At 34.6% G+C, this 15,661-nt stretch overlaps 1 protein-coding gene across 1 annotated transcript; it reads right to left on the reverse strand.

Moving 5' to 3' along the window:
• Positions 1-11,590: 11,590 nt before the first annotated feature.
• Positions 11,591-13,905, reverse strand: LOC118029623 (receptor-like protein 32). Its single transcript, XM_035033521.2, has one exon. It carries the CDS (start codon positions 13,568-13,570, stop codon positions 11,591-11,593), a length of 1,980 nt encoding a protein of 659 aa, XP_034889412.2. The 5' UTR covers positions 13,571-13,905.
• Positions 13,906-15,661: the final 1,756 nt, after the last annotated feature.

Here is a 15,661-nt window from a genome sequence, read left to right on the forward strand (position 1 = left end):
ATAGGCCTACAACTTTCATGTGAACATAAAAATCTAACAAGGCCGTTTTCAAGTCCAAATCATAGCAACAACGGAGAAGTCCGAATCTGTCCTACAGCCCAAACACTGTTCAGTGTTTGGCCCACATCTGGAGTTCTAGAAGTCCAAATCACCTCTATTTTTTTTTTCAAGAAAGCTGAGTCAATTTCCTACAATGTTCATGTTTTCCAGAGGACACAGTTCGGATGGTAGCATTTTTGTTTTATTCCAACAAGAAGATAAGGATTTTCACTAAGTCAAAAGTTGGCCACCCACTCAACAATTAGTCATCAAATCAATAATTCCGAATTTTGGCCTATAAAAGGAGGCATTTGCCATGTATTTTAGGGTTGGTTGTTCAGATCAAGTTCATGCTCTTTATTTCTCTCTTTATATTTTTTGTAATTCTTAAGTTTTGCTTTCATTAATTTCTTGTTTATGCTTTTCATTTCCTTTCCTTTTCTTAGTTAACTTGTATCTTATTTGTGTTCTTGTTTTGTTTATTTATGTTTCTCTTCTTCATTATGTTTAGCTAAGTTTATTATGTCAAGGTGAAAAGGTTACACTAATGGTGTAAGAACAAGTATGGTGTAAACTCAATATGGATCTTAATGTTTAATATTAACATGTCTTATCTTTTTATCTTACTAATTCTTAATACCTTGCTTGTTAAATGGTTAATCTAGATTTGTGTTGTATAACATTTGGTACAGCAAATGCTTGGCACTCTCATAGCCCAACAGTATGGTATTATCTACACCTGGGCTATGAAAATATCCACCGTTTCAAGCACACCATAATTTCCAAAATTCTCATGGATATGCACCTCCTTATGCTCCACCTCCTAGAAAAAATTTTGAGGAAACATTGCATGCATTCATTGAAAAGCAGGAGACAATCAACACTCAACTTGCTCAAAGCATGACCGATTTTAAAGATGCTCTTGCAAAATTAACATCTGCTCTCAGTTTCCAAGAGAAAGGTAAGTTTCCATCCCAACCACAACAAAATCCAAAAGGGCAATACAATGCAAATGCCAGTAGTTCTGGAAGCCAACACATGGATCAAGTCAAATCAGTCATCACTCTTCGTAGTGGTAAGGTTATTGAAAAACCCATTCTTGAACCTTGTGAGAAAGATGATGAGTCTATCTCTGAGGGTAAGGAAGGGGTTGAACCTGAACATTGCAAAGAAAAGGCTGATTCCCCGCCAGCACTTCCATTTCCTCATGCCATGACCAAACAAAGGAAAGTCAATCATAACTCTGAAATCTTTGAAATTTTCAAACAGGTAAGGATCAATATACCTTTGTTGGATGCTATTAAACAGGTTCCTTCCTATGCTAAATTTTTGAAAGATTTGTGCACTGTGAAGAGAAAACTGAATGTGAAAAAGAAAGCCTTTTTAGCCGAACAAGTAAGTGCCATTCTTCAAAACAATAATGCTTTGAAATATAAAGACCCTGGTTGTCCTACAATTTCTTGCTTTATTGGAGAACATAAAATTGAAAGAGCCTTACTTGATCTTGGAGCTAGTGTGAATTTACTTCCATATTCAGTTTTTCAAAGTCTCAATCTAGGTGAGTTAAAACCAACTTCTGTAACTCTTTTACTCGCCGATAGATCTGTAAAAGTGCCTAGAGGAATAATTGAAGATGTGTTAGTACAAGTCGATAAATTCATTTATCCTGTGGATTTTATTGTCTTGGACACGCAACCTGTTGAAGCATGTAATTCATTTCCTATTATTTTAGGACGTCCGTTTCTTGCAACTTCTAATGCATTGATTAATTGTAGGAATGGACTCATGAAGTTATCTTTTGGAAACATGACATTAGAGATGAATATTTTCAACGTTTGCAAGCAGCCTGGAGATGATAATGATTTACAAGAAGTAGATCATATTGAAGAATTAGTTCATGATCAACTTGAATCTACTTTGAGTAAAATTGAGTTGGATGAATATGAAGATTTGCAAATGATTTATTCTCAGGAAGAAATCACGGATGAAAAAGGCACCGAAAATATTGATGCCGATCTTTTGTCAAGAGTGACAATAGATTTGATATCTGACATCACACCAATCGATGATTACTTTCCTGAAGAATCCTTACTTTCTCTCAGTTCAATGCCTTGGTTTGCTAAAAATATCAATTTTCTTGCAACAGGAGATTTGCCAGCTCACTGGAGTACCGAAGACAAAGGAAAGTTTTTGAACGAAGTGAAGAACTTTTACTTAGATGACCCTTACTTATTCAAAAATTGTCCTGATCAAATATTTCAAAAATGCATTCCCGACAATGAGGTAAGTAATGTCATTAAACTTTGTCATTCTGAAGCATGTGGGAGTCAATTCTCATCAAGAGAGACGACTGCAAAAATCTTACAAAATGGATTTTATTGGCCCACCATGTTCAAGGACACACATGCATTCTGCAAAACTTGTGAAAATTGTCAAAAAGTTGATACTGGTAAAAAAGTTTTGCTTTATAATTCTCAACTCCATTTATTTCCTGAAAAACTAAGATCAAGATGGAGCGGTCCATTTATTTTGAAACATGTGTATCCTTATGGGGCCCTTGATATTGAGAATCCAAAGAATGACAATGTTTTGAAGGTAAATGAACATCGTTTAAAAGCTTACTTTGATGAGTTTCCTAGTGAAAATGAATCCATTGGTTTGAATAATCTTATTGATAAAGGTTGATTATTTTGTTTTTCTCACATTTTTTTTTGTTGCTTTTTAGTGTGACTTTTGTTTTGCTAGTCTCTCACCCCGGTCAAATGGCGGATAACGGTACTCCGTGACTCTTAAGTCGGTTCTTTCAGTTTCCCAAATAACTGATATTTGTATATATTTGTACAATTCTCTGCTCTTTCTCCCTTCTTTGAATATTTTCCCCAATTCTAATTTTAAAATGGACACCACTCTTGAAAAGTTGAAAAGGTATTTTCCCGCTCTGCCTCAGAATGCGATTACAAAAATTTACCGTGCTAGGTGTGCAAGATTGAGGTTGTTAATGAATCATGGAATTCCTGAAGATATTCGCTGGCTAATTGAAGCAAAGGTCCGATTATCAGGTGAGTCCTCCAATTCTTTCATTTCACACATGCCTGGAACAGGTAAAAGCACTTTTGCAAAGAAACGTCGTGCAAAACGACTGAAAGTCTGTCATCGATGTGCCAGATGGACTTGTAATGCGACATGTCGTTCTTTAGGAATGGTATCTGTAAACCGTGAAGATAAAATACAATTCATTAAGGATGGCCTGAGTAAGGGGTCTTTAGATAATCTTTTGTTGACCCTTGAGACGCATCCTAGTGGAGATGTGCATCGTGTAATTCATGATTTATGGCCACAATTCCATAAAGAACATGATCGACTTAGTCTTGGGAATCTGACTAAAAAAGACCCTGTTTGCCAGTTTTTAAGAAAACTGGATGGGAAGCCTATCCCCGACCCATAGAGGGCGTTTAAGCCGTTCTTGGACGTAAAACCAAGGGAAGATGTGAGCCACAATCACAACTACCTGTACATACACATGCTTTTTCAAAATAAATAATTAATAAAGAGAGAGAGAGTTTGTGAGACTACAGCTGGCCTACATATAGGTGGTATGATTGCATTTTCAATTTTCATCTATAAATTCTTCTCTTCCTTCCCTTCATTTCTACTCATCCCATACATTCATCAAATATAGAAGTGTGTAGAAATGGCAGGTTCCTCAAGTCATCACATAAAAAATATTTGTGTTTTCGGTGGATCCAGTCCTGGGAAAGAAAAAGAGTTTTTAGAATCAGCAAATCATCTTGGTCGGGTACTAGCTGAGAGAAAGATTCATTTAGTGTATGGGGGAGGTAGCCTTGGGTTAATGGGAGGTGTGTCAATGGCTGTATTTTTGGGAGGCAGTCAAGTTTTGGGGGTTGTCCCCAAAGCTTTAGCAACTGGGGACATCATTGGAAAAACAATTGGAGAAGAACTACAGGTCCCAACAATGTCTGATCGACTGAATACCATGTTTAACCATGCTGATGCCTTCATTGCCTTACCAGGTGGTCTGGGCACATTGGAAGAGATCTTTCATATTTCATCTTGGGCCCAACTGCACATTCACCATAAACCTATAGGTTTGTTAAATGTTAATGGTTTTTATGATAATTTGCTGTCTTTCCTTGATCAAGCTGTGGAACAGGAATTTCTAACATCTTCGGCACGACAAATCATAATCTCTGCTGCTACTGCTGAACAATTGATCGACCAACTACAATCTTTCATCCCTATCATTGATCCCTGCATGAGTCGCCTAGATTGGTCAACTAAGGAAAGCCGTAAAAAGCTTAGATTAGATTTGAGCCTTCATCTGTGAAACCTTGTGTCTTTTGGATTTATTAATAGCATATTATTTTGTTTTGTTACTTCTTATGTTTGTTTAAGTGTATTTCAGGTTTGTCATTGTTCGTTGTTTCAGGTGATGTCTTCTATACTCTATCTTTCTACCTTCGAACATTGAGGACAATGTCTCGTTTTGGTTGGGGGGAGAGGGTAGCACTTCAAAAAAAAAAAAAAAAAAAAAAAAAAAAACTAACTTGCTAACTGTTTTTGCTATTATTAAAACCATTTGACAAAATTGTTATTAGGATGACAGAGTATGGAATCAATTTTATTGACTCTAGAGACGCATCTTAGTAAGTTTCATTACCAAGGTCTATCATAATACTTCTTGAAATATTCAGGTTTACAAACTCTCACATTGTTATCACTTGATTCTGCTCATATACTCATTTAACAAGTATTATTAAACCTTCATTTTCACACACACACTTTAACATATGATTGTGGGTTGCACATTGGATTATTACAGTAATTATGTTCTTTTGTTGAAGGTAACAACTAAGGGTAAAGGATAGTATATAATTTGCAAAAAAAAAAAAAAGAAAAAAAAAAGAAAAAAAAAAAGAAGATAGTATTGATGATAATAAAACGTGGATAAGTTTGGTTTCGTAGCCTCCATAACCTAAGCAATTAAGCCCGAAGGGGTGTTTTAACACCTAATACCCTAAAGTCAACTGACTTGGGAGCTATTGGCCCAAAGCTTGTTACATGGGTTAAGGAGAAAAGCTTAAGGGAATCAAACATTGCACTATCTACGTATTAGTATCTGCAACCCGAGTTGTTAAGCTCGTAGGGGTGTCTCAACACCTAATGCCCTAAGACCAACTGGTCTGGGAGTCATTAGCCTAAAACTCGTTACATGGGTTAAAGATACATTGTGTTTTAAGTTGTATGTGTATATAAATAAAAAGAAAAAAAAAATAATCCCAACCCAAGGAAGTTCACCTTAAACATTTGAACATAATATTGTTTTCTTCCAACAAAAGCCCCATCATCTATGTTTTCATTGAGCACACAAAAGAAGGTTTATTAATATCTTGTTTAAGAAGTATGAAGCAGGAATATAAATTTAATGAGAGTTTGTTTATCTGGATAGATTAATGGAAGTTGAATGATGAATGCCTTGCTTTGTGGAACTTGCAAATTATTTCTCTATTTTAACGCTTTAGATTACTAGGGACTAGTAATAAGCTGGTTGGGGGTGTGATTAGTACTTAAAAGTGCATGTTTATCAAGGTTTTATATCATCATTTTGCACTTGAAGTATCAATAACTCCTTAACTAAAGTATGTTTTATAATAACAAGTTTGATATTATAAGATACCTTAATTTATGGTAAATGCTCATTTTAAATGCAGGACTATCACATAAATAAAAGGATTGATTGATGAGTTTAAGCATTGAAAGTTAAAGGACAAAGAGATGGCCAAACTTAGAAAAGAGATTTCGGTGCAGTCCAAACCGGAACAGTGCTCGGTAATTGGATCATATCTGGAGCTCTAGATCTCGGATTTAGGTCCATTTTATATGGATGGAAAGGTAAAACATAGGCCTACAACTTTCATTTGGACACCAAGATCTAAGAAGGCCGTTTTCAAGTCCAAAATATAGGAACAACGAAGAAGTCCGAAGCTGTCCTGCAGCCCAGACACTATTTAGTGTTCAGCCCATATCTTGAGTTCTAGAAGTCCAAATGACCTTATCTTTTTTTTGTTGGAAAGCTGAGACAATTTCCTAGAACATTCTTAAGGATTCTGGGCAAATTATGATGTTAGCAATGACATCTTGTTCAAACAAGAAGATAAGGATTGTTATCAAGTCAAGATATGGCCACCCACTCATCAATTAGTCAACAAATCAATAGTTCCAAATTTTGGCCTATAAAAGGAGGCACTTACCATGTATTGAGGCATCTTGGTTTCCAGATCAAGATCATGCTCTTGCTTTCTCTCTTTGTATTGCTTATGTCTTGCTTTCATTCATATCAAGTTTATGCACTTCATTTCCTTTCCTTTACTTAGTTAACTTCTTTCTCATTTATGTTCTTATCTTGTTCATCTATGTTTCTTTCTTTCATTATGTTTAGCTAAGTTAATTATGTCAAGGTGAAAAGGGTACACTAATGGTGTAAGAATAAGTATAATATAAACTTAACATGGACCTTAACGTTGGATACTAACATGTTTTATATTTGTTATCTTGTTCACTTTAATACTTTGCTTGTTAAATGGTTAATCTAGATTTATGTTTTGTAACATTTGGTACAACAAATACTTGGCACTTTCATAGCCCATACTGTATGGTTTAACCGACACCTGAGCTATGAAAGGAACTTGATTTGTTGTTAACATAAGTTATAATCATGAATGCCTGCCAACATTTACAAGTATTAGCTTTATTCGAATAAGATAATTAATGTAATCATGTTAACAATTTATAATCTGATTGGAACCTCCTTTATGTGTGGTTTCCAATTGAGTAATAAGAGTTTATATTATACTTGTTTGAAGTACCATAAGTGGATCCTCTAACCTTGACATTTGTTTTTATCATTGTTTAATCCTTACGTTAATCTTTTATCTCAAAGTTCTCATTAATTTCTTCATCTTCTGTTATTATTATTATTATCATTGTTATTATTATTATTATTTACATTCTGTTTATATTATATAATATATATCTTTGATCTTTTCATAAAGTCAGTATATAGGCTGGAAACCTGTGACCCGATCTTTAGATCATTCTCAGGTATAACAACGCCACGTACTGAGTATTATTATTGTTGTTGTTGTTGTTGTTGTCTTGTTATTAATAATTTATACAATTAACCTCTCTGTGGTTCGACCCCGGTCTTGCCGGGTTATTTATTACTTCGACACTCCTGCACTTGGGAAGAGACATCAAGCTTTTGGTCGTGTCAGGTTACATCTTGTAACTCCCCGCGGTTCTTTTTCTGTTTTTCTTGTAAAAACATGCTGTGAGATGCATGAATCACGAGCAGTTTTGAATAGAGCTATTGCATGGGATTTTTTTACATTTTTTATGGGTGAGAGCAACTTTTGCTAGTGCTAGTGTGATTCGAAGAGAGTTGTAGATAGAATAGTATTGATCAGAAGTTTCATGGGTTCAGATTTAGTTGATGAACTGAGAATTTGTGTTTCTCTGTCACCATCATGGTATAGAATAGTAAATACTACTATGATTTCAATCAATAATTTCCCTTACTTTATTGATAGATATTTTGTGTTATACACAGTGGCAGAGAAGTTAATTTAGGAAACATGTAAACGGTAATGCTAAAACTATGCTGCTATTACAAAGTATAGCTATAGAATTCAAATTTAGAATCAGCTCTAAATATAGAGTTATTGATTGCTTTGTTTAGCATTGTTAACTTTAATATGTATCGATTTATCTTGATTGCTTTGATCTGTATTATTGGTTTTTTTATCTGTATTATTAACTATCAATCTGTTTTATCTTGATTGCTTTGTTTGGCTATCAATCTATTTTTTGTTGTATTAATTTTGGGCTGCTGGCAATATGTTCATGACTTCATTCTGTTTTATTCTAGCAATAAATTCATTATGTTCAATGTTCATGTATGATCTGTTAAATGTTTAGTCCTGCTAAGTGCTAATAATTATATAATAGAGAGATTGAGTAAGCTAATGGAACCGAGGCCTTGATTGAGTAAAATGTGTTGGATCAACATGTGTAAATGCCACGGACTTTCAGGGTTTTGCTTGCTCTTTCCTTCATTTTTAGAATAGAAATTAGTCCATTTTAGACTTTTTGCAATTGAAATTGGTCCATTACAGACTTTCAGGTCCATTGCATGTGTAATTTACAGTATGCAGGTTTTTTAGAATAAAGAGGTGATAGATGCCTTTTTGCAATTATATGAACCTAACATGATGCTCAACTTCTGCTTGATTCTCAATTGTAGTCAGATGTTGATTCATGTTGTTTTTTTTTTAATTTCAGATGGATAATGGGGAAAATCCTACATCGAATGAGTCAAATCCTTCAAGTTCAGAACCAAATTCTTTGCCTATTCCAGTTCCAGTTACTACCTCCAGCACAAACAACAACACTGAAGAAGGTAATCCACCTTCTAGATGTAATAAAAGAAAAACATCCCAAATTTGGGATCACTTTAAAAAACTAGATGGTAATGCTAAAACTCCTAGGGCTGCATGTAAGTATTGTGGAAAAGACTATGCATGTCATACTATACTTAATGGGACTAGTAACATGTGGAGTCATCTAGGTGTATGCAAAAAATTTCCTTTTGTCATTGATCGAAAACAAAAAATTTTAGAACCTAAGCCTAAAATAGAGGGGGTGATAATAGAGAGGAAAATTTGGTGACTATTAAGGCAGTGGGTTATAATTATGAAGAGTGTAGGAAAGACCTTGGAAAAATAGTTATTCTTGATGAGCTACCTTTTAACTTTATAGAAAACCAAGGATTTAAATCATTTTGTAAAGTAATGCAGCCTAGATTTGATGTTCCTTCTTGTTTGACGATTTGGAGAGATTGTTTGAAAATTTATTTAGTTGAGAAGGAGAAATTAAAGAAAGCTCTTAAGGATCAACGTTTATGTTTAACAACTAATACTTGGACATCAATTCAAAATAGTAATTATATGTGTTTGACTGTCGATTGGATTGATGAAGGTTGGAACTTGAATAAAAGAATTCTAAATTTTTATCAAGTTTCTAATCATAAAGCTGAAACCATTGGCCAAGCGATTGAGAGTTGTTTATTGAAATGGGGAATTGATAAGATTTTAACAGTTACTATAGACAATGCAAGTTCAAATAATTTGACAATAAAATATCTAAAAATAGTAACAATTGGGTGGGCAACTAATATATTGTCAAATGACTTCATGCATGTTAGATGTTTTGCACATATTGTTAATCTTATTGTATGTGCGGGGTTGAAAGATATTGATGATTCGGTGGTTAAAATTAGGAATGTAGTAAGGTTTGTTAGATCTTCTCCTTCTAGACAACTTGTTTTTAATCAATGTGCGGAAAGGTTGAAAATTGGGAGTAAAAAATCTGTTTTCTTGGATGTTGCAACTAGATGGAACTCTATATATATGATGCTAGATGCAGTTGTTAAATTTTATGTGGTTTTTATGAGGTTAGAAGAAACCGATCCTAGGTATTTGAGTTACTTTGAGGTTGATTCACAAGGGAAACAAAAAAACTTAGGTCCTCCTGCTTTAGAAGATTGGGAAAAGGCTAGATCTTTTGTCAAGTTCTTGAAATTATTTTACACAGTTACATTGAAATTTTCTGGCTCGTTGTAGGTGACATCTAATTCTTTCTTCCATGAATTGATTTCTATGCACACAAGCATATCTCAACTTTGTAGAAGTGAAGATGTTTATGTAAGTAAAATGGCGAAGAATATGATGGCAAAGTATAAAAAATATTGGGGGGATCAAGATGCACAAAAATTTTTGTTGTATGTGGCTGTTGTGTTAGATCCATGTTTCAAATTGAAGTATGTGAGATTTTGTTTTGGAAGATTGTATGATGTTGAAGAGGCTGGAAATTTCACAATTAAGGTTAAAGATACTTTGCTAAGGTTGTTTGAGCATTACATGAATGTTGATGAGAATGTTGAGGTTGTTCATAGTGTTGGCACAAGTATAAATGAAAATGTTAATGTTGATTTAATATAATTGTTTTGGGTAATTAATTTACTTTACCTTGTTCATTTCCCTTAAAATTTTGCATACTTAATTCTTTCAATAGTTGAACTCTAATATGTTGCTAATTTGCTAGTGTTTTTTTATAGTATTATCCTTGCTGGAATTTTTGGATGTTGGTGTTGTTGGGTTTTTTTCTTCAAAGTTCAAATTATGCCGGATATTTATGATAATTTATTGTTGGTTGCTAATGTATTCGCTTGTTAATGTTAACTTTTCTGGTGCGAACAGACTTTTAATTTGAGGTTTTAAAATTTGATCATGCATCTTGCATATTGCATTAATTTAGCACTTTGGAAAGTATATTAAAAGTCAGCTAATTTGCATATATGTGGGATTTTAATTAATGTTTAAATTCTTGTCCAGATTTTAATTCATATTGAAAGTTAGTCAATTCATATTAAAATTTAGCCATGTGAATTAGCTTAACATTATAAATGTTTAAAACCGAACATCAGTTTGCTTTAAATTTAAAATCTTAATTTAATGTAAAGAAAAATCCTTTTCTTTGAAGTGAATTCCTGCCTTTTGGGATATTTTGTAATGAATGAAAGACTAAATCTTCCCAAACCGTAAGCCAATTTAAAAAAAAAAAAAAAAAACAAAAAAAACACAAGGGATTAGGTTTCCCGGTTTTTCCCTTAAAAAACCGGATATAACCGAACCGGACCAGTCCGCTTTGAACCGGTTTTCGGTCCGGTTCGGTTAAATTTTTACAACAATACTATAATTCGATTCGGTTGGTTTTTTGGGTCTAAACCGAACCGAACCGTGAACACCCCTAGTTCATGGCACACCAACAAAGACTAGGGTTGCTGAAATGAGTACAGTAGGTCATGTTGACATTCACCTGGGTGGCCAAGGCAGTCAGATGACAATCAGGTTCAAGCCACAACTAATGAGCTCTCTAAACTCGTAGTATCTCAAATCTTGAATCTTGAGTCGTGTTTTTTCTTAATATCAGGCCAAGAGAAATTGTATTTTAAATTATTTTAATGTTGAGAAATTGTATTTTAAATTATTTTAATGTTTTTCCTATTCTGTAATGTTATAAGTAGAATATGTTGTTTTTAGGCGACTCAGAATTGCAGAATCTATCAGTCAAGTGTTGTTCTTTTAAATTTATGGGGATTGTTTTATTTCTCTACTATTTTAATTCCTATTACATACATGGATTATTTTTCATAGAAGTAACACCCAATTAACCTTGAAAGTTAAAAAAGAAAAGAAAAGAAAAAAAAACGAAGGGAATCTAATACCATGAATCTGCCACCCTGGTGTTGTTTCAATGTCAAATCCACTCGAAATCTTGTTTGTACTGCAAAATTGAAAAGGAAAGACTGATCAAATGAAATAGTAGAGAAAAGATAGCCTAATATAAACTGTGAACATAAAATTTAAAAACTCAAATGATTGCAAAGCTTACTTGAAAATATCAATTGAATTATTTAGTTTCCTCTAGCACCATATCTACCAACATTCTTCTTTGTTTTTTTGCTCTTGAGATTCCATTTATCTTCAACCATCCTAAGAAACCATGAAGGTTTTTTTGTTCTAAACACAACGTATCCCGTTGCAGCTCCAAACACAAACCCGCATCCATACCCAATTGTCACAACTTTCCATCCAAATCCATCTCCAACCAATGTTGAATCATCTCCTTCATCAAAGCTTGATGGAGGCAATGATGGTGCCTCGTCACCGTAGCATTCTTTCAGTACTTGAAATCCACATAAACCCAAGTTTCCTTCAAATGAGCTTGCATTAAAGGTGTTGAATTGCTTTCCACTTGGTATGGGTCCCTCGAGTTGGTTATGTGAAACGTTTAAGATTGCAAGAAATGTAAGAGCCCCCAGCTGCATTGGAATCCTTCCGGTAAGCAAATTTGAAGATAGATCTAATGATTCCAAATTGGTCAAAATTCCTAATGATGATTGGATATAACCTGTAAGGGAATTATAAGAGAGATTGAGTTGTTGGAGTGCTTTAAGCTTTCCGATCACCTTTGGAATCTCTTCGGTGAAATTGTTATTTGACAAATCGAGTACTCTGATGGTACTTTGTATCTTCGGAAACTCAATTTCCACACCTTTCCATGTCATTTCTATGGAATAGACATAACGAGAGTAATTTGTTGCATTCATGTAAATCATGTTTTGATCTGAGGCCATCATTGCTTCAAGACCATTTAAAAACCCTGTTGGCAATGGCCCACTAAAATCATTGTCAGAGATGTCAAAAATCTGTAATTTAGAAAAGGAATTATATGTAGTCCGACCCTTTACAAAACCTTGGAGTTTATTGGATTTTAGAATTAGAATTTGCAGATGTGGAAGCGTTTCTAGAAAATAGGGAAATGTATCCTCAATCTTATTGTTGCCAAGATCAAGAACTTCCAACATTGTGCAGTTGATGATAGACGATGATATTTTCCCTTCTAATTCATTTCCATTGAGGTTGAGATATTCCAAGCTATTTTCCTTTGAAAATGTTGAAGGGATAGTGCCTTGAAGATTGTTCATGCCTAGATGCAATACTGAGAGGATGTTGCTGAAGTTCCCCAAACATGGTGGCGTAGAACCACTCAAGCTGTTGTTGGACAAGTCCAAGACTTGAAGGAATCTCAGCTTGCAAATAGAAGAAGAAATCTCACCTGTCAATTTACTATTGGATGCAAGAATGAGGGCTTCCAAGTTCTCTTGTTTGAAAATCGAACTTGGGATTGTACCATGCAAGTGGTTATTGCTCAAATCAAGGTAAGTCAATGAATTGTGTTGGAATTCACTTATATTACCTATGAGATTATTGTTATGAAGGTCAAGATAATATAAAGAAGGAAGATCATATAAAAAGGATGGTATTGTTACATTGAACAAGTTATCAGATAAACCTAGACTCTCTAGTTTTGAAAGGGTATTTATTTGAGAATGGACAGAGCCTACTAGCTGATTATCAGATAAATCTAAATCTAAAAGATTGATTAGACCACCCCAAGAATCTGGAACTTGACCCACAAATTTATTGGAATAGAGATACAAGGAACGAAGCTGTATAAGGTTTCCAAATGATGATGGGATCTCACCGTTAAAATTGTTACCTGAGAGGTCTAAATAAGTAAGCTGTGTGAGATTACCAAGCAGGGCTAGATCTGACCTTATAATGTTACTTTCACTAAGAGACATATATTCTAATGACTTTAGATTACTGATTAAGTCGTTTTCTAAATAAACTGAAATTCTTGTATTAGAAAGATCCAACCGCGAGAGGACATTACTCAAATTAGACGAAGGAAAAGAGCCAGTGAGGCCGTCATTGAATATCAGATCAAGTGATTCAAGGTTTGGGAGGAGAAAGATGTTACCTGGGAATTTCCCTTGCAATCCACAATCCCTGAGGGAAAGAGATGACAAAGAAGAGGACAAATTCATCAAGGAATTAGGTTCAACCAAAGAAATATTTACACTGCCCAAATCAAGTTGTCTAAGCTTGGTTAGGTTTCGAACAAGCTTGTCAAAAGAAATTTGTTTTAGACTTGGATAGGAGTTTTTGGAGAGATCAAGTGAAACCAATTTGGAGAGATAAGAGATTTCTGACGGAACTTGTCCTGTAAAGTCTGAGTCATTTAGGTTAAGAAGTGTCAGATTGGAGAACTGGCCAAATCGAGAAGAAATATGGGAGCTATTGAAATCATTGTCAGAGAGGTCAAGCTTTTGAAGATGATGGAGAGAGAAGAGGGTGCTATTGGAATGGAGGGTGCCATAAAGCATGCTGCAAGAGAGGTCCAGTCCGGTGACATGCCCGGTTTCCAGGTCACAAGAGACCCCATCCCACAAGCAGCAGTCTGTACCCTCTTTCCATGACTCTGTCTTGGGATGGTGGCAAAGCTCTGAAGCAGAACTACTAATGGAAAAGGATTCTTTGAATTGGAGCAAAGAAAGACTTTGGTCAGGAGCACAGAAATGAGATGATGAAATTGTTGAATGGAAATGGAAGAGAAACAGAATGAAAGAGAGCGACGGTGGTGAAAACCCCATGTTTGGCCTTACAGGATTTAGTAGTATATTTGGGAGAGATGAGGGATGAAGAAAGGCATTGTTAGCAGTATTTATAGACAAACCAATCTTAGATTGTATACTGACAGAATGTGTAAAGCATCTAAAGACGAAATCAAAGTTTCCTTAGCTGGGTGCTGACGGACCATATCTCAAGAACAAGAGTGAGTGAGTGTTGGAAACGCGGTAAAATTTGTTCATGAGCACATAATTGTTAGTATTAAAAACGCAACAGAAACGTCATAATATGAATAATAAAAAAATAAAGTAAAAATAAAATTGTGCAAAATAAAAAATAAAGTAAAAATAAAATTGTGCAAAATAATGTCCCACTAAATTGTTGTCTCTGGAGCGATGAAAACCAAGGCAAAATTGTGCAAAGTCACGCCAAGCACTAATGACTTTGCACTTATATATCGTTTTTCACCACCCAAAAAAGAGAACTGAGTGTTGGAAACACGGCAAGATTGAGTAAAATATGTATTTTTTCAGGATTTAAAATAAAATAAAATAAAGTAGTAGTAATAATAATAGCTGGGTGCTGACCGACCATATCTCAAGAACAAGAGTGAGTGAGTGTTGGAAACGCGGTAAAATTTGTTCATGAGCACATAATTGTTAGTATTAAAAACGCAACAAAAACGTCATAATATGAATAATAAAAAAATAAAGTAAAAATAAAATTGTGCAAAATAAAAAATAAAGTAAAAATAAAATTGTGCAAAATAATGTCCCACTAAATTTTTGTTTCTGGAGCGATGAAAACCAAGGCAAAGTAATAATTACGCCAAGCACTAATGACTTTGCACTTATATATCGTTTTTCACCACCCAAAAAAGGGAACTGATTGTTGGAAACACGGCAAGATTGAGTAAAATATGTATTTTTTCAGGATTTAAAATAAAATAAAATAAAGTAGTAATAATAATAATAATAAATGTCACTACCAGAAAATCAACGAAAACCAACGGAATTACCGACGAGCATTTTACGTCGGTAATTTTTATCAATGGAAATAATTCCATCTCTGATTCTGTCAGTATATACCAACGGACTAATTTTGTCAACGATACGGTCGGTATATACCGATAGACTAATTCCGTTGGTATATACTGACGGTGTGATGACATGGATTTTTTTTTCAGACGGTTTTACCGACAGAATGATCAAGGGATTCAAACTGGGATCTCCGTACAGCGACGTCGCATAGTCACCACTGGACTCATCGACAGGTATACCGATGGAAACATTCTGTCGGTGATTCCATCGGTAACAACCTATATATAATTATATACCCACTCTGTTGACAGTACTATCTTCCTCTATTTCTCCTTCTTTGTCCCCTTCTTCTTCCCCATCCCAACTCTCCCCTCTCAAACTGCAGCCAACCACCCATCCCAGCTCTCTTCCTTGACAGCCTGCCACTTGCGACCTGATTCTGCCGCGAGATCAACATACTGTGCAATA

This window comes from Populus alba, chromosome 12 (assembly GCF_005239225.2).
Source record: "Populus alba chromosome 12, ASM523922v2, whole genome shotgun sequence".
Lineage (NCBI taxonomy): Eukaryota > Viridiplantae > Streptophyta > Magnoliopsida > Malpighiales > Salicaceae > Populus > Populus alba.